At 37.5% G+C, this 18,575-nt stretch overlaps 1 protein-coding gene across 2 annotated transcripts; it reads left to right on the forward strand.

Annotated features, from left to right (window-relative positions):
- Positions 1-6,278: 6,278 nt before the first annotated feature.
- Positions 6,279-18,500, forward strand: LOC131316646 (MACPF domain-containing protein CAD1). 2 transcript variants are annotated; one of them, XM_058346080.1, is made up of 6 exons: positions 6,279-6,710; positions 10,882-11,120; positions 11,796-11,988; positions 13,549-13,732; positions 14,807-14,961; positions 17,673-18,500. In XM_058346080.1, exons 1-6 carry the CDS (start codon positions 6,408-6,410, stop codon positions 18,291-18,293), a joined length of 1,695 nt encoding a protein of 564 aa, XP_058202063.1. In that variant the 5' UTR covers positions 6,279-6,407; the 3' UTR covers positions 18,294-18,500. The 2 variants fall into 2 exon arrangements, with proteins under 2 accessions (XP_058202063.1, XP_058202064.1); XM_058346081.1 differs by lacking the exon at positions 10,882-11,120 and having other exon boundaries at positions 6,307-6,710.
- The last annotated feature ends 75 nt before the right edge of the window (positions 18,501-18,575 follow it).

Raw genomic sequence — 18,575 nt, forward strand, 5'->3', positions numbered from 1 at the left:
AATCATGATTGGACCGCGTGGGAGCTTGGTTGACTTGGTCAAAGGTTCGGGTTTTGCTCAAAACCCATGAGGTAGGGATCTCTTACTCTTGTTATGCGTTTATACGGTGTTTATGTACCTAGATCGTGCTTTGTTTCGTTGTTTGAGGTTGTTTGTTCCATTTCCGAAATTCTGCAGAAACAGGGTCTTTGTTTTTGGGGTTTTACGCCTTCTTAAACTCATGATTGAATTTTGGTTCCTTCGTAGGAAATAGAGTAGACTTAGAGCCCGTTCTAATGCCACTGGAATCACTCGAAACCGTTGAGAATTGAATTTATGGTGATATCTAGAATACTGGTCTGCAATCTGTCTCGTTTTCTGGGTTTCAGCCCACTTCGAACGACCATAACTTCCTCGTCCGATGTCCATTTCATGCAAACTTTATATCGGTTCGAAGACCTTGAAGTCAGCTTTCATTCGCCACTGGAATTGTCTTAAAACTCTTAGTACACAAAAAGTTATGATCGATTGAGTGGAGGTATGTCAATCTGTCAGGCAGATTCATGTAGCCTCGGTAAACCCCTGTTTAACCACCCTTGGAGTGCAGATTTGATAAGGGTTCCTTCGTGACTTTTAAGCTTCGTTCAATCGCACAACTATTGAGACTGGAATCACTCAAAAATATTAAGAACTCGATTTATAGTGATTTGTAGAAGATTGCCTTGTAATCTGAAAATCTGGGCAGCTCACTGAGCAGTGTTTTTCATTAATTAGCTGTGGTTAAACAACCCTATTGGTTATGGGTCCTTGTAGGTTTTAAAGATGGGTAAGTTGGTGATGTTTTGGCGTTGGAATCGTTGAAAGATATTGAGTATGCTATTTTTAATAAATTTTTGAACATGGACTATTCTGCTGAAAATTAGAATATTTGACAATCATTCCTAAGCTTGAAAGATCGTATCGTACGACTTGTCGAACGTATCTGTGCCATTGGTTTTTCGTTAGCATAGTTGGAGTATCGTCGTAAAGGCTATAGTAGCGTGAAAGAGTCCGTGAATGTCGTAGACTATAAGAAATGTTGTGACGTGCTTAATTGGTAGACGAGTACTTGTTTGATTAAATTGATTAAATGACTTTTGGATTCGATTGAATGATTTGATGTTTGTGGAACGCGGAATGAACGTGATGACAAATAGTCACAAAGAGATCTTTCAGGGCTCTTAAATGAGTAAATGCCTGGCAGGAGCTATATGCTCAAATCGTATAATTTCAGGGCTCTTAAATGAGTAAATGCCTGGCAGGAGCTATATGCTCAAATCGTATAATTTCAGGGCTCTTAAATGAGTAAATGCCTGGCAGGAGCTGTATGCTCAAATCGTACGCTTTCAGGGCTCGTTATCGAGTAAATGCCTGGCAGGAGCTTAGGCTCAGACACATGACATGAAATTGGTTTATGAAGTTGATGAAAGAGATTCCGGTGACTGATGAATATGAGAAATGGGATTTGGTGATGAAATGTGGAATGTGAAAGATTGTGAAGTTGTACGAGATGTAATGAACGGTACTAAAGCTGTTGTTTATTTACTTAGAATGATGTAGGAATATTGGTGGTCCTTGTTTGACATATGAGCAGATAGATCCTTCATATAGGTCGCCTAGAATCCCTGATCATAGTGTGCTACTGTTGACAGTCTTGTGCACTCGGGCTTATCTGTCGTTACTCTCTCTCACTCTAGATGCATAACTCATCATATTTTCCTATAACTTGCGTATAGATTTTTCTACTGGGCACGTGTATGCTCAAACCCTATCATTTTCAGGTACAAAAAAATAAGGAAGTTGGCATGGCGTGCATATCGTGCTTATTGATCATGTCTTTCAAAGGTATAAAAGAGGCGATTATTTGCATTTGATTCAAAAGGAGTATTTTTGGAAAGACATTTGTTAGAACTGTAATATTATTTTCTTCGGACATTGGTATTTCGATAACTTGGGGCTTCGAGCCAGGGATGTACTCATTGAATTTTATTTGAGAACAATGAACAGAAAGGTTTTTTGGGGTATTATTTGTATTACAGTGAGGACTTTATTTATTAAAAGTGTTTATTATTTATGTCGAAAATCGAGGGCGTGACATGTATCTCGTCGATCCCAAAAATTATCGGAGAGCCGCCGCCACAAAGGCCGCCGAGACTTTCGCATCCCAGCCTCTGCCATGATGCTGCCTCTAGCTACCAAATGTCATCTCATGCTATCGAAGTCCTTTAACCCCCAAGCTACCACAGAAAAAATAAGATCTGAGATAGCCCCATCATCCCCTTCCACAACAACCTCCACCTGCAAACGAAAACCTGCAAAAAAGAAACCCTATCCTCCACCCACGACCACCAGCCTCCACCATAACTAGATCTCCACCACTACAGCCATCACTGAAAGCAATAAACATCAGGGACAAGATCCAATGAACTGATGCCACCCGTTGTGGCTCCACTTCTCCGATAAGCGGAGGACTGAACTCATCCAATAATGAGAAATCGATGGAAGACAGAATGGACAAGTAGAAACGACAAGCTGTTAGGCCGAAAAACTAGCGAAGTGATGCGAAGTCGAAGCAAAATAACTAGAAACGAGAACAGAGGTAGGCGCTAGAGGAAGAGGGAAATGGGAAAATAAGAGAAGAGGATAGAAGGCCCCAGGGGAGGAGGAAAGGGCATCCCACGCCCCCTGACCCGAGCGGAGAAGAACGCTTGAGATCTCCTGTCTGTTGAGCTTCTAGAGACACCACCACCTCTCCACCACATTCCACTGCCGCTACAACAACCCACCTCACCATCACCACTTGTCGTTGTCATCACCAATACCTATACTCGTCGCCATTATCCTTCCACCATCTCAACTACAAACATCCCCACCTGCATCCACATTTTTTACACGACATCACTTCATGTTGTCATTCCCTTCTCTACCACCACCACTTTTCCATTACCACATCATCACCAACCACCATGATCACCATCTCTCCTTCACACCACCACATGTAGTTACGGCCTCTCTACCACCACCTCTCTGCCGCCATTCGAACCAACACTGTACATGCAAACACTAGCAAAAGTAAAAGAGAATAATCAAAAATATTTTATTTTAATGACTATTTATGTTCCATTTTTTTTCATTTCAACTCTTATATTTTTATCAAAAGGGTTTTCAACTAAAAAAATTTAGCATTGAGGCTTCGTATGTTTCGATGTAAAAAGTTTTCCATGTAAAATGTTTTTTTTGAAAACAAATTTCAAACTTTTATTTTTTGGTGTTTAGTTGGCAGAAATTGACAAAATAGTGGAGAGAGAGAGAGAGAGAGAGAGGAGGGGCTTAAACGGTGGAGAGATTTGAGAATATTGGAATTGAACATGGGTCAGGACAGACGATCTAGAAAATTGAGCAGTGAAAATTGCAGTAGAGTGCAGCGGGTTTATTTCGGAAAATAATTTACGGAAGATTTAAGGGTAAATTATTTTCTTCCAATTAATGGAAATGTTTTACTGTAAAATATTTTCCTATTTTTTACAGAACCAAATATCGGAAAATAAGTAAAACATTTTACGCCCAAACAAACGGAGCTTGAGTTTTCTTAGTTTTTCAACTTTTAGTTTTCAGTTTCAACATAAAGATTACTCCCTCCGTCCCTTTTTAAGTGTCCTGCTTCGTAACTCCAACTTATTAAAAAAACATCATCATTACACCATTCACATCAACTTTTTCCTCCACTTTTCCTACTTACCCATCATCATTACACTTTTATTCACTAACTTTTCAAAATAAAATCTACTTTTAGGGACAAAATGGACAATGCACCAACTTTTACCTCCCTAACTTTACAAAATGGACACTTATTAAGGGACAGCCCAAAATGGAATACTGGACACAAAAAAAGAGACGGAGGGAGTACTTTATAATGTAGACCAATCGATTTCAGTCATGTGAATGATCGTTTAACTAGCTACGAAATGAACCATTATAATTCAAGTTGAGAATAGTGTAAAAGTCATTGCAAAAGTTATTCGAGTAAAATCTTCTTTAATGCATGTTTTTCTCAATTTAGTTAATGGATTGTTAACGGCGTGGATAATTACTGCATTTAAATCAATCGACAATCATACAGTTGAAGGAGTACTCCTTAAGTTCAATTGCTAGTTGAGGGACGAATTACCAAAAATTGTACTGAGTAATAGTTTTGGAGGGCGACTATTCGCAGCCCCGTATTTTCTCCCTTAGTCCACTACATTTCGGTAAGTAGTTGTTGAAAATCATACGTAATATTTCGGTAAATAGATGTTGAAAACAAGATTATATTTTGGTAACTACATGTCAAAAATATGTTCAACCTTCGGTAAACAACTGCCGTACATACGTTTTCGGTAAATAGCTGTTGAAAAAAATATTATATTTCGGTAATTATATGCTGAAAATGTATCTCAATTTCGGTAACTAACTGTTGAGTATAATTGAAAATTTTTAACGAACTAAAGGAGGAAATATGGGGCTACGAATAGTAGTCATTTAATTTTGGGATGGAATAGACAATTAACCCGATCTAAAACTAGTCAAAAACTACGGAACTCTTGATTTGCTCTTGAGAGTCTCTTTTCGCAACCCCCCCCCCCCCCCCCGACACACCCCTCCCCTCCGTACCCCACCATCTTTCCTCCCTTGCCCCTCATCTTCCCCCAGTTTTGTCTTTTTTTTTACTTATACTATTTTTTTTTACTTTTAAAAGACTTTAATTACTGTTTCCTTTTCTTTTCTTTTCTTACTTTTACTAGTTTTTTTTTTGTTTTACCTTTAAAAGACTTTAATTATTGTTTTGTCTTTTTTTTTTTTTACTTATGCTAGTTTTTTTTTTTACTTTTAAAATACTTTAATTACTATTCCCTTTTTTTTTATTTTACTTTTACTAGTTTTTTTTGTTTTACTTTTAAAAGACTTTAATTATTGTTTTAGTTTTTTTTTAAATTTTACTAGTTTTTTTTTTTTTACTTTTAAAAGACTTCTTACTATAATTTTAATTAATAAATGAATAATTAAAATATAACTTGTACTAATTTTAATTAATAAATAAATATTAAAATATAACTTCTACTAATTTCGTCGAAGAGTGAAAATAAATAAGTGGTTATAGTTGAAGATAAAACGATAAAAGGAAATCTGAATAAATTGGTTAGAAATAAAATAGATAAAAGATATAAATAAATACAAAATTAATAAATTCAACAACATAAAAGAATTATAAAATTAAAAAAATTACTCACGTATATAATACTAGTACTTGCTCATACCTACAACACTACGTACGGGCATTTTTGTAATATTTTTTTATTTTTTTATGCCAACACCAGAAGCCAAGCAATGGGTAAAAAAATCGATGACATTTTGTAATATATTTGTAAGAGTGTGGGTGTTTTCTTAAGAGAGTTGAAGAGCACACATCAGTCATTGGATGAAATGAATCTCAGCCTTCTTTTAACTTATGTTTGTGTGGTCCTCACACCCTTGTGTTTTATTAGGTAGATTAAAAAAACATATAGAGTAAAATATATAAATAAAAAGACCTAAATAAATAGATAAATGAATAATTAATTAAATAACGTAAATGGATTAAGAAATTAAATAAAAAAGAAAATTATGTAAAAAAAAATAAGTGTTCCAATTTTGAATTCTTTTGAATCGGTGTGAAGATCTTGTTTTTCTTATCATTTAATCTTAAATGGTCGTAATGAATTTTTGGCTCTAAGACCTTTCAATGAGCACTCTTAGAGAGACCTGAAACTAAATAAAGAGCCTTAGGGTGCTCGTTGAAAGGCCTTAAAGCCAAAAATTCATTATGATCATTGAAGATAAAATGATAAAAAAAACAAGATCTTTGCACCGATTCAACCAGATTGTAAATCGGAACACTTAAATAATATTAAATAAATAAAAATGAAAAATTGAGTATAAAGATTATTAATAACAGAGAAATATGAAAAAATGGGAGGTTGTATTTCTGGGGGTATTTTCGGAAAAAGGGAGTGGGGCCGGGGGTGTGTGTGTCGGGGGGGGGGGCGGTTGCGAGAAGAGAATTACTTTGCTCTTTTGGGAGCAGTTTTTTTAGAGGATGAAAAGAAAGAGAAGACCAGTCAACTCAAAATTTCATTCATATCCACAAACAAAGGCACAACGCGTTGGAATCAATCCATTTTATTACAGTCAAAAGGCTTGCTGGCTGCCTTCAACGAACTAAGAAAAGTCTAAAAGTCAAACCTCTTCCCCACCACCAACCCAAACAAAACCAAATCAAACCACTCCAACACCGCACCACCTAACATTGTACTAATAGTAAAAATATTAATCTCAAATCCCCCCAAATCCGTCCTTGTTCTTCGCTCTACCCAATGAAGGATTTTTCCATGGAAGACCGATCATTAGCAGGGAACAACTCCTCAATCTCAGATGCTCTCTTCACAACTCTCTGCAACTCCATCCAAGCACTTGGTCGAGGGTTTGACGTCACTTCTGATATCAGGCTTTTATACTGTAAAGGGGCTCCTGGGTCTCGTTTGGTTCATATTGATGAACAACAGACAAGGGATCTTCAAGTTTCTGATGGCGTTGTTGTTCCAAATGTATCAGTTGATATTGAGTCGTCTACTGGGAAGAGGATCACTGAGGAAATCCCTGTCTGTAGCTTCCATGAGGTAAGGTTTCTGATCTGTTTGGTCGTTGGTTTTTGTTTTCTCTGTCTGGTGCCCAAAATAGGAGTATATGGGTTTTCCCCTCATAGTTGTTCTGATTGTGTTCTGGTTCTCAAATATTGTTCTGGGTTCTTGTTTAGTCTTCGCCAATTCTGTATATTGTTGTGATTGGAGATTTTTTTTGCTGGGTTTTCGTTCTCTTGTTCTGGTGCTCCCCTTACTCCTAGTGTTACAATCCTAATGTCTCACATCGCCTAAATATGGGCTTGGCGTTGTGTACATAAGCTTTGGGCACCCTCCCCTTGTAAGCCAATTTTCAAGGGTGAGTTCTACCAGTGAGTTTGTATTATTTGGTATCAGAGTTGGCCACCGCGTTGCAATTCAAACCCGCGGAGGGGGCAACTTATAGGCTGGATTAAAATACTTAAAGTATTGAATACTGATACAAAGGGGAATGGAGCTGCCAAACAAGGGAAAGAGCTCCATTGGGTCAGTGTCGTGGGCTGCCTTGCTCATTGGTTGCAGAGCGTGGTGGTATGTTATGATCCCAATGTCCAACATTGCCTAAGTATGGGGCCTATGGGGAGTTGAGTTTTGTTCACCTTCCACTTAAGAGGGTGAACATTACCCTCTCTCTTATTGGTTGAAATGGTGTGGATTCCACCACAAAGTGATATCATGCTTACCAAAAAGTGTATTGCATGGTAAGCATGACATCACTTTGTTGTGAGATCCATACCATTTCAACCAATAAGAGGGAGGGTAATGTTCACACTCTTTTAATGAGGATGAACAAAATTGCACTCGGCCTATGCGCTTGGTCTTGTGTACATAAGCTCTTGGGCACCCTCCCCTTGTAAGCCGGTTTTTAAGGGTGAGTTTTGCCCGTGAGTTTGTATCACCTAATTGGTTTATTGTGTTTTGGCAGGTGCTCCAAGAATTATGATGTTTTTGATATGGTTATGCAATTCTTTATGCTGTTGGCATTGGTATGTTTTTTTGCTGGGGGTTGTTTTCTTGTGTTGGAGAGGGTTTGACATTGTGATGGATATTACAATACGTCTCAAAACTTGAAAGTTGTTAATTTTATCTTTACCTCAGTTGCACGAAGCGGGAGCGGGGTGGGAGAGCGGATGATCATATTAGTGTGAGGGTGCCGTCGGGAGCATATAGGAAAAATTATTAAAGTTATAAATATTTTTATGTATTTTAATATAGTTAAATGTCAAAAATAAATTATTATTCTACCACTTAAATTGCAAAATATAAAAATATTTATAATTTTAACATGTGATTCCAGCTGTTCTCTATATCTTAATGGCACAAAGCAGGGGCGGGAGCGGGATAGGTGGTGGAGGATTATAGGAGCTCATCTTTCAGGACGGGAAGCGTTTAGGAATAATACATGAAAATATGTAATGCAAGTAAATATTATTATGCGTCATTCGTGTCAGTTGCAAAGATCGTCTTAGTGACTAAGTAATATTATAGTTATATTAAGTAATTGAGCAAATTTAAGTTAATATTTTTATAATATTGTATCATTACTTTGTCTTTTCTCTTGCTTCGTGTCTTTTATTTTTGTTTCTTTTGGGATTTATGCCAAAGAGGTTCTATGATTCTATCCTAGTTGGGAACAGGTTCCTTTCTCAATGGGAGCGAGGTTCCTAGGAAGGACCGCGGGAGCGAGGTTCCGAAGTGGATTCACCAACCACATAGGAGGTTCCTGCTACTAAGATCCTTACGTGTGGGGAGTAATCAGTTTTATTTGTATCTGTATTCGCCTCTTCTTTCAATCTCAGCGTCTCAGTGATGACTGCCAAGGTACTGAATAGGCAGGCCTAACCCTAATTTCATTTTGACGAGGTCTCTGCTGGTATTACAGTTTTTACCAATGCGCCACCGGGTCTATTATCTGGGGCGAGATAGGATAACCATGAGTTGTGTCGTCTTGGAAGGGTGGGAGCAGTTATGACACCGAGCAGAGACTGGCATCTCTTTTAGAGGTGCAAGCCGCACAATTGCGCATCTTTATCGGCCTTTGATGTTATCCGAACCTACTGTATCCTTTTAAAGGAGTAATCGTAATTGAGGAAGTTGAGTGTATCGAGGACTGGAGTGGAGTTCACATTCTGTTGGACATAGTTTTTTTGCTTCCTTGAGTGAATATTCTCCTCACACTTGTTGCTGGGCTATATAATTCCCAGAATGTTTTCTAACACTCTCCATCTCATAGTCTTGGTCCTTTTTCTACTTAAAATAAATAAACAATGTATATTGGTGAAAACAAGAATAGATTTGGGAAAATGACGGCCTAGGACGTGTTTTGATAATTAATACCCGTCAAGGACAAATTAAGAACAATTGTTAATATGGGTCAGAGGTAATAAATTTTGTTTTTTGTGATGAAGTTATGATAGAACTTGAAGCAGTTGATACTTGATTCTTTCCTTTTGTTTTCTTTGATTTTAGATACATAATTCCTAACCTCTAAAATCCTCATTCTGTTATGCTTATTTTTCTGAAGTTTGTTTTTTCTCAACTTCACATTGTGTACGTTCTATACCATGAAACATAGCTGGATTTCAAGTTGTCTTCAATAAGATCCGGCTGGCCAAAGGACTTTGACAATCATACCGTACTCCAACCATACATGTCATCTTGTGATGGGCCTGGCAAGCCGGCAGGATGATCCTTAGGCCTCTGTTGTTTGATTGGACCATTGGTGAAAGGCTAATAAGATACGGGTATATCGATATGGCGGAACCCAAAAAAAATGGAAGGGTACGGGTACTGCTATAACAAATTTACGTTTATAAGTTAAGAGCTTAGAGGAATGTATTATACGTGATAATTACGCTTCAAATTAAGGAAATAGCTAAATAACTTGGGCAATTAGGAATCCAGCATCAAATAATAGTTTAACGCCAGACTTAAAGTTCTAATAAGAGGTTCATGCCATTATGCTAAGAACCTATTGACCCAAATTGATATTTTACAGTCATGCTAAGCAGAGAAAAAGGAAGTCTTATCAGCTTAGTTTCATTTTTGTGTTGGGTACGGCTTGATATATACTGGGGTACTTTTGGGGTAAGGCAAAAGTCAAAGAGAAGTTTTGGTACATGTTTCGTTTACCGGTACGGATTCAGAAGTACCTTGCGAAGTACTGGTTCCCAATACGTTACGGGTACGAGTTCACCGGGGTTTTAGAAGTACCCGTGCTTCATAGGTGAAGGGATATATTTGTCCTGTGTGACAACAAATTCTCTCGAACTAACAGAGAGGGGACTAATAATATCACTTTCCTCGACGTACTGTATCTCCCATGATTTGTGGAATTGCATATTGACGAACATTTAATCCTTGTTATGGAAATTCCAAGCAAGCATGGGATGTGTGTTATATATGACCAATCCTATGCTCTAATCCGGACAAATAAACAAGGCCCAAGGGTTCGTTTACTGCATGTCTCTGCAACTAGACTGTTTCAAGGAGCATTGAAAACTACTGAAGTTCTGGTGCTTCATGGATGAGTGTTCATAAGAACCAAGTCACCTGGACAAGCTGAATTCAATATAAATTAAAAACTGATGAAGTTAGAAGAGTCTTGGGTTTTGTAGTGTTCGCTTTTTTGGAGGTCAGTAGGTAATATCTACAACCTATTTCTGTGAAGCAAAGTCCCCCATCGCTTAGGTACCAAAGTAATATGAAGACTATAAGCGCGAGGGCACCCTCACTTCAATAGCTAACTTTTGGGGTTGAGTTCTACTCAAGACCATGTAACATGGTATCTAAGCTGAGTATGCCAAGGATGAGTAGAGTGCGTGTCCCGCACGCAGCAGGTGCTGCCGAATGAGCACGCTGGGCGTGGGAGAGGATGTGAAGCGAAGTCCCGCATTGCTTGGGTACCAAAGCAATACGAAGAATATAAGCGTGACAGCACCCTCACTTCAATAGCTAGCTTTTGGGGTTGAGTTCTACCCAAGATCGTGTATCAATTTCCTGACTCTTGATTAACATGACTGCCTACTATATTATGAAGAATGTCTATGCATCTACACTTTACTAACTTTCTCCTGATGGGAGATTTGGAGAAAGGACTAGCAGCTCTGAAATTCAAATCCACTCAAGGGACCAGTCATTGTTCTAATATTTCTTATACATGGTATTTCAGATGGCAAAATATTTCAATGAGAAGTCAAGTATTTCAGGACCTATTCCACTCGGAAGCTTTAATGCCATGTTCAATTTCACTGGCTCCTGGCAACTCGACGCAGCGGTTACAAAATCTCTTGCAATGATCGGACATGTGATCCCTCTATATAAGGTCGAATTAGTAAAATCGAATTTATTATTGAATGAGGAAATAAAGCGTGCTGTACCTTACTCTTGGGATCCTGCATCCTTGGCAAGGTAAATAATTCACCAGATCAACTCTTCTTTGGATGCTTCATTATGTCGTGCTAGCTTTATAACAAACCCCCCGTCAACCCTCGTTTAAGCATGTGTACACCAATGATGTTGTGCTCTTTTGAAGGGGTAGCTTTTTAAAATCAAAATGGAAGTAGTTGCCTTATCCCAGATTTATGTGTAACTTAATTGGCTGTGATGACATTGGCACTATTGGATCTCTATGGGGAAAAAGAGTCCAGCCAGGTAGTTTCAAGTTTTGTTAAGGTTAAACTTCATCTGTGCCTTGTCAAAGGAAAAAAAAAAAATGAACTTCAGCTGTGCAAAGTATAAACTCTGGGGCTTGACCGCTATGTCTTTTGCTCCACCATTTGTGTTATACTAGGGACTCTAGGAATAGTGAAACAACAGATAGAGTGCCACGCATGGAAGGTGGATGTGAGGGAGGGAGTAATCCATCATCACTCTTTTGTATTCATTTGAGGGAGGGAGTAATACATCATTCACTATTTTGTATTCATTTTCCTGTTAGATCATGTGGTTTCTGATGGTTAGGTTCTTGTTTTAAGTTTTATTGAAACCTAGGGAGTGATGGAGGGAGAAATACATCATCACTCTTCGGTTTCCACTTTATCCATTAGATCATGCGGCTTCTGATGGGTAGTTTCCTGTTTTCAGTTTTATAGAAACCTATGGCACCCATATTGTTACTTCTGCAACGATTGGTGGAAGAGATGTAGCATATATCAGGCAACATCAGTCTTCTCCTTTATCAGCAGCAGACATTCAGAATTATGTGAAAGACATTGGAGATCAGAGGTTCTCAGACTCAAAAAGCCAGTCCGCTGCGCCAATAAAATACAAGGACAAGGTCAGTATCAGTATGGAACGACTGTTCAATTTCGTTTTTGTCAAAAGCTTAGGGAATGTCAGTTATCTTTTTTTCTTGGGAAGATTAAACTTTCACCCCTATACTTTTGAGTAATTTTCAATGACACATCTACAAAAGTGTACACATGGATCCCTGAACTATCATTTAAAGTGAAGCTGTTAGTAATCCTATTACTATTGTTGCTATTTCTGTTAGTTTTAAACAAAACAAATGGATTGTTTGCCTTTCTATCTATTTTTCTCACGTAAAATGTTCATCCATATTTTTCTCTTATCATCAGGCCTACTTATCAACCAAAATTGTCATTTTAAAATAACAATATGATTAACCAGAAAAACAAAATTAGAAAATCTACTCATAGTTACTGAATACTTGTGCTTGAGATCATGTAGGCCTAATTTAACTGTGCCAATGATGTATTTCTGACTTATTAAATTTAAAAACTAGACCTGACTTATTTTTAGTTATTATGAGCAAAATAATGCAACTTTTATTACCTAAGTACCTGCTACAAGCCTGTGAGCAACCTAAGTTCCCAAATATCCTTAACAACCATACAAGAAGGTGTTCATAAAGAAAAATATACCTTAGACAATGTTGATACTTAATAGTACTAATAAGTTTATGTGCTACAATAAAAAATTATCACCCCAATGTATTAAGGTATTCTAAATGCCTAACTGGCTAACATATCTTCGAGCCTATTAAAATACTGTATACGCAAACTCATTTTCTCATTAGGCATTTAAAATATGTTTTAGTAAGATAGATAAAAATGCTAAAAAAAAAACCACTTTTCCTTTATTATTGATGGAAACACTAACAGTTTCACTTCACTTTATAGTTCATGGGGTGCATGCGTCTACTTTTATAGTTGTGGGGTGATTGAAAATCGTTTTGAAGTACAGAAGTTATAAGTGTAGTTTGTTCTTTTTGTATTCAATCTATGCTGTCAGATTTCAGGAAACGCAGAAACCTTATTTGCCGAACCAAGTTTCATATCTGTTTTCCAGAAATTTTCAAAACCAGCCTAATTTCAAGAATAATATTACTAACAAGAGTTTTCCAATTTCCTGAAAGAGCAGAATGCAATTTACCTCCTTGCCGTTTGGTCCTTTGACACTTCACCTCCCTAATTTTTGGAAAAAACCAACTTACCTCCACAATTCCATGATCCAATTTCCAAACAAATCCCTAAGGCAAACTTGTTTTCCTCCGAAGCACATCCTGTTTACTCCCAATAAATCTGCTTTGGAGAAAGATGCGTGGAACTTCCAACGCACATCCTGTGTTCAATCTCACTTGATGACTTCAGAATAGTCCTTTTGCTTGGAAAACATGGCGATATTGTGAATTTTTTGTGTATTAAACTGAATCACGTGGTAGAAACAAAAAGTCATGAGATTCTAATATGATTCATGCTTCCAATGATTCACCGTATAGATAAAATCGACCTCTTGGTTCACCGAATCTTGCAATATGTAGCGTAAATTGTATTCTAGTGTGTAGAGGTATGAAAAGTGGATTATTTGAATGCAGGATGTTACAGTCATTTTTAGAAGAAGAGGAGGTGACGATCTTGAGCAAAGCCATGGCAAATGGGCGGAGACCGTACAAACAGCACCAGATGTAATTAACATGACATTTACTCCTATTGTTTCCCTTCTCGAAGGGGGGCCTGGAATAAAGAACTTGGCCCGTGCAATTGAGTTGTATTTGGAGTGTAAGATCTCACTAATATTTACTTGTGTTACTAGTTTGAGTTGTACATCTCATTCATTGATTATTTTGGGTAGATTGCAATTGACAGAGCTCAATGGAGAAAAATGATTCATATAGCCGACCCCAATTGATTGGGACATATGGCTCGGTTTGGTTTAGATTGCAATTGAGCATCTCTAGACACGGTATTGTAATCCCTTATCATTTTAACCCCAGGGAGTTTAGTTGGAACTGTCAAGAAGCTGAAGTATGGGACTGAAGGTCTATATTCAACCCGAACTAAAAAGGAAACCAAAACCTCTACAAAAGCACTAAAGCACCAAAACAAGGAAGAGATTGTTTCTATCTGACATACTTCTGAGCCTCTACTCTTCTCATCAGTTAAAAATAATACAAAGCTTTACCATCAAAAAATATTAAGTAGAGTAGGTTCCCGGGGGTGTTCACCCTTTACCCCCCAATAGGGTTGTACTGGAAAATCCTTTTGCTTTACTATCCTAGAAAACTTGAACCTGTATTTGTATGCTATGACTTATGAGTGCTAATATAGACATTTCTTTGAAGCTTTTTTTTTTTTTTTTCAACAGATAAACTTTTTTTTTTTTTTTGTTATGACTTGGAATGCAACAGTCAAATACAAGTTCATATTGGAGAACTTTCTGAGTCTCCGCTATATCTGCAAATAAGCTTGGTAAAAATTGGGCATGTTCTTTTCTCATGGATATATTTGATTTAGTTTATTATGGGCTTCTTTTTTTCTGAAAAGAATTTATTAACTCATGCTTTCATGGTGTCCTGGCTGTTTGTGGACTCGAAACTCATACTATTATGGGCGAGATTAAGTTTCTTGTGGTAAAATCTGAATACTGTCATTGATTTTTGTTATTTCTCTGGATCATAGCTTATTACTGGAAAGGTCAGTCGGAGTTAAGTTTGAATGTGCTGGTATCCTGAGCAGTAAACGAGTTCTAGGGTTTGTTCATGTCACATGTGTTGTTTCCGACAAATACATGCATTGTACGTGCTTTCTTCTGTTGTAATAATCTGTAGTGGATTATCTATTTGTCTTGTGCAGACAAGCCTCCAATTGAAGATTTACAGTATTTCTTGGATTTTCAAATTGCTCGAGCTTGGGCTCCAGAACAGAGTAACATCCAAAGAAAGGAGCCTGTTTGCCCATCTCTTCAGTTCAGTTTGATGGGTCCCAAGCTTTATATAAGTCCAGATCAGGTAATTAAACGGTTCCCGGTAACTCTCTTTTAAATTTGTTTGACAATTATACTTTTGTATGCTTTCAAAGATATTTTATGTGCAATGGACCGTATTAGCAATATTTGATTAGTCTAGTATATCTTTTGCTCCGGAAGTCATTTTGCAATTTAGAGATGACTCCCTTTCTCGATCATATATTCTTCCAAGTTGCATCTCCTGTAAAAGAAAGTGCAATGTGTTTCTTGCCTGAATGCAACTCCTGTTAAAAAGAAGAATGTCAGTAGACTCTGTAGTCAGTGACTCAGTAGTAGTACACGTGAGATTTTTTCTTGGCATGGACAAATTTTCCTTTTCTTGGCGAAGGTCTCTCCAAAGTTATGCATGCATAAGATCTTTAAAGAGGAAGAATCCTGTTAATTTCCACTTAAAATAAAAAATTTGACCTCATTTTTTCTTTAGAGAGGTTTAAAAAACATCTTAATTTTAAAAGTTAGCTGTTTGAGCATATTTTGAGCTTTCAAGATAACTGAATCAAATTAAACTAGTATTGTGTCCTCGTCAATTTTTGTCATTCTGCTCTGTCAAGGGTAATGTCTATTAAGGGCTTGTTCGTTTTGGGTTTTGAAAGAGATTTGAGTGGAGAGAGAGGGATAGAAAAAATGTATTATGGACTGTGTGCAGGGGTTTTAAAGCCCCCAAATGAACAAGCGCTAAATATCTAAATTTACTATACAGAAGTTGACATGAATGTCCTATTTACACAGTCACATATATACAGTGGCGACTCCAGGAATATATGAACATGGGGTCATTCATAAACTTAAGTGAACGATAATATATAATAGAAACATGCATTTTATAGTAATGAAATGATTTAAAATCTATTTTCAACAACTCACGTATCGCAAGTGGAGTGCAGTTGGCGTCTCTTATATTTCTGGCAGGGTTTGATTCCCGTAAGCACCCATCCCCTATCCAAAGTCCCCTAAGATAGAGTAGATTAGGTTTAACGAATGACTGAAAAAAAACCACAACTCACATATCAAAAGCTCAACATTTTCATGCTTTTCTGATTCCCCTCATCTAGACAAATAAGTAATTCAAAAAAAAATATACGATAAACAATACCGAAAAAGTATCATAGCAAAATTTTAGGAAGAATATGCCCTTACTTGAGGGTTGTTGATGATTCGAGAGAGGTGAATGTTTAATCCCAAAATTTACCATGAAAAACTAATAAAAACCTTACTAAAAGTAGACAATACCGAAAATTTATGAAAAACATGATTGTTGTTGACAATGAGAGAGAGGCACAAAGACGAGAACTCGACTTGAGAGCCAATTGGACCGAGGGAAACTGGACTCATGAAGATGAGAGAGAAGAGTGACTTTTGTATGCGGTGGATTTCAACTTTTTCCAGGAAATAATCTACTGGCCCTGGGTTCAAAGCAAAATCTTTATGGGTTAATTTGTTCACTTAGGAAAAAAATTCAGTATAACTACAGGGGATTTTTTTCCTGCCATGGGGTCATGCGACCCCACAGTGAACTACATAGCTCGCCATTGCATACATATATGGTAATCGAAAAATCCTTGTGTGCATTGTTCACTTCAAAAAGTCCTTTTTAAAAAAAATATTGGTGCGTCTTTCTGACATAAATACCAATGATTTAAATTTGATGAGAATACTTTTTCAAGGGAATTTGCTTCGTAATCAAGATACTTATCCATCATGATTTTGGTGCTAAAATTTCGGGAATTGATTAACTACTTTTGTGTACATAAATTGATTTGGTCTCTAGGCCTACTCTCTCTTATGCCATTTGGCTTTCATTTGGGGGCATGGTTTTACAACAAAACGTTCTTGTAGCTCCTCGATTCTTGGAGGTTTAGGGGGGCCACTGTTTTAGTGGTATTTTGAGAGCAGCCACTTTGTGCATATATTGCCAAAAGTTAGGTCTGTCTCCAATCATTTCCCGCCCATACCCCCAATGATTGGGGACTAGATGGGTTATGTTATGTTGTTGATTAACTACTTTTGTGTGTGATTCATAAGGAAAATACAAACAGATAATTTGGAAGAAGATTTTTTCTCTTATTAAGATGTTAATGTTATGAAACATATGATCAAATCCAAAGTTCATCTCTGCATATATCATCTCTTTGGAAGTATGATACTGTGATTTTTTCAGCTTTATATTCTCCATTTTTTCTCAGTTGTACTCAGTAAAGTAGAAAGCATATGAAAGTCTACGATTGGGAATTTTGCAGTTAGAAATCCTCCGTTCTAGTTTGTAATTTCTTTTCAAACAATGTGAATGTGCAATTCATTGAGCACTCCTTCATGATTGAGAACTTCACAACTTGTTAAGCTAGTTAGTAATTGGAATTTGGAACACTGAAAGCATATCCCAGTTCAAGTATTTCTTCATGAAGAGAACTTCGCAGTTCACTGGAAAAAGAAGGAAGAATTTGTTAACTCGCTAAAGCTTAATGACTAAATCAATACCTAATTCTCAGCTGATTGAAACAATCAGAAATTCCAATCCCGCATATCGGGACCTTCTCTCAGTTCAATCTTTTAAATAGTTTGAAACTTAACTTTCTTCCTCATATTGGTTTTTTTTTTCATCAAGAAATGCAGGTTTTTTCTCCCACCTTTAATGTGATTTGATGAGGTTAAAAAGTTTACCTTCGTTTGAGGATTAATGGGCTTGTGATATTGCAGGTAGCAGTTGGACGTAAACCAGTGACTGGACTTGGACTCAGCCTAGAAGGCATCAAGCAAAACCGACTTGCCGTTCATTTACAACACCTCGTCTCTCTCCCAAAAATCCTTCAACCCCACTGGGACACACACGTGGCCATCGGTGCACCCAAGTGGCAAGGTCCCGAAGAGCAGGACAGCCGTTGGTTCGAGCCGATCAAATGGAAGAACTTCTCCCATGTTAGCACCTCACCCATCGAGCACATTGAGACATCCATCGGAGATCTGTCTGGGGTCCACATTGTAACCGGGGCCCAACTCGGGGTTTGGGACTTCGGTGCAAAAAGCGTGTTGCACCTCAAACTCCTCTTCTCCAAGGTACCGGGGTGCACGATAAGGCGATCGGTCTGGGATCACAGCCCCGTCAATGCTTCCACTAGTGGTTCTACGGACAGGGGTTCTGATGATAAAAGAGGAGATGGTTCGAGCCACAGTAGCAAATTGGCGAAAATTGTGGACATGACTGAAATGTCGAAGGGGCCGCAAGATGTCCCGGGTCATTGGTTGGTTACGGGTGCTAAGCTTGGGGTAGATAAGGGGAAGATTGTGTTACGCTTGAAGTATTCATTGTTGAACTACTGATATAACAAACACACTGTTATTATCTTCACCGGAAAGCATTGCTTATTTTCTTTTTTGCATAGCTATTGTTCTTTGTTGGTCTGTACATTAGTTATGTTTTACTAGTATTGAATTCTTTTCCTGGGTTTCTTTAATTTGTTTGCTCTTTTTGGTGAATAATATTTTTTGTCATTCTGATGAATGAAAGTGAGTAATCTAGCTTGTAATGTTATTTTCTATTAGACGAACTTGGCATGCGTGCCTTACTGTCTATGAATAGGAGCAATGAATTCAACTGATCTA

The sequence above is a fragment of the Rhododendron vialii genome, chromosome 2a, assembly GCF_030253575.1.
Source record: "Rhododendron vialii isolate Sample 1 chromosome 2a, ASM3025357v1".
Taxonomy (NCBI): Eukaryota; Viridiplantae; Streptophyta; class Magnoliopsida; order Ericales; family Ericaceae; genus Rhododendron; species Rhododendron vialii.

What these genes read in the sequence shown, in the direction of transcription:
- LOC131316646 (XM_058346080.1), top strand. Translation starts at nt 6,408, where the DNA reads ATGAAGGATTTTTCCATGGAAGACCGATCATTAGCAGGGAACAACTCC. An exon ending in CTGTCTGTAGCTTCCATGAG is followed by an intron (nt 6,711 to 10,881) that starts GTAAGGTTTCTG and finishes ATGGTATTTCAG; the next exon opens with ATGGCAAAATATTTCAATGA. An exon ending in CAATAAAATACAAGGACAAG is followed by an intron (nt 11,989 to 13,548) that starts GTCAGTATCAGT and finishes ATTTGAATGCAG; the next exon opens with GATGTTACAGTCATTTTTAG.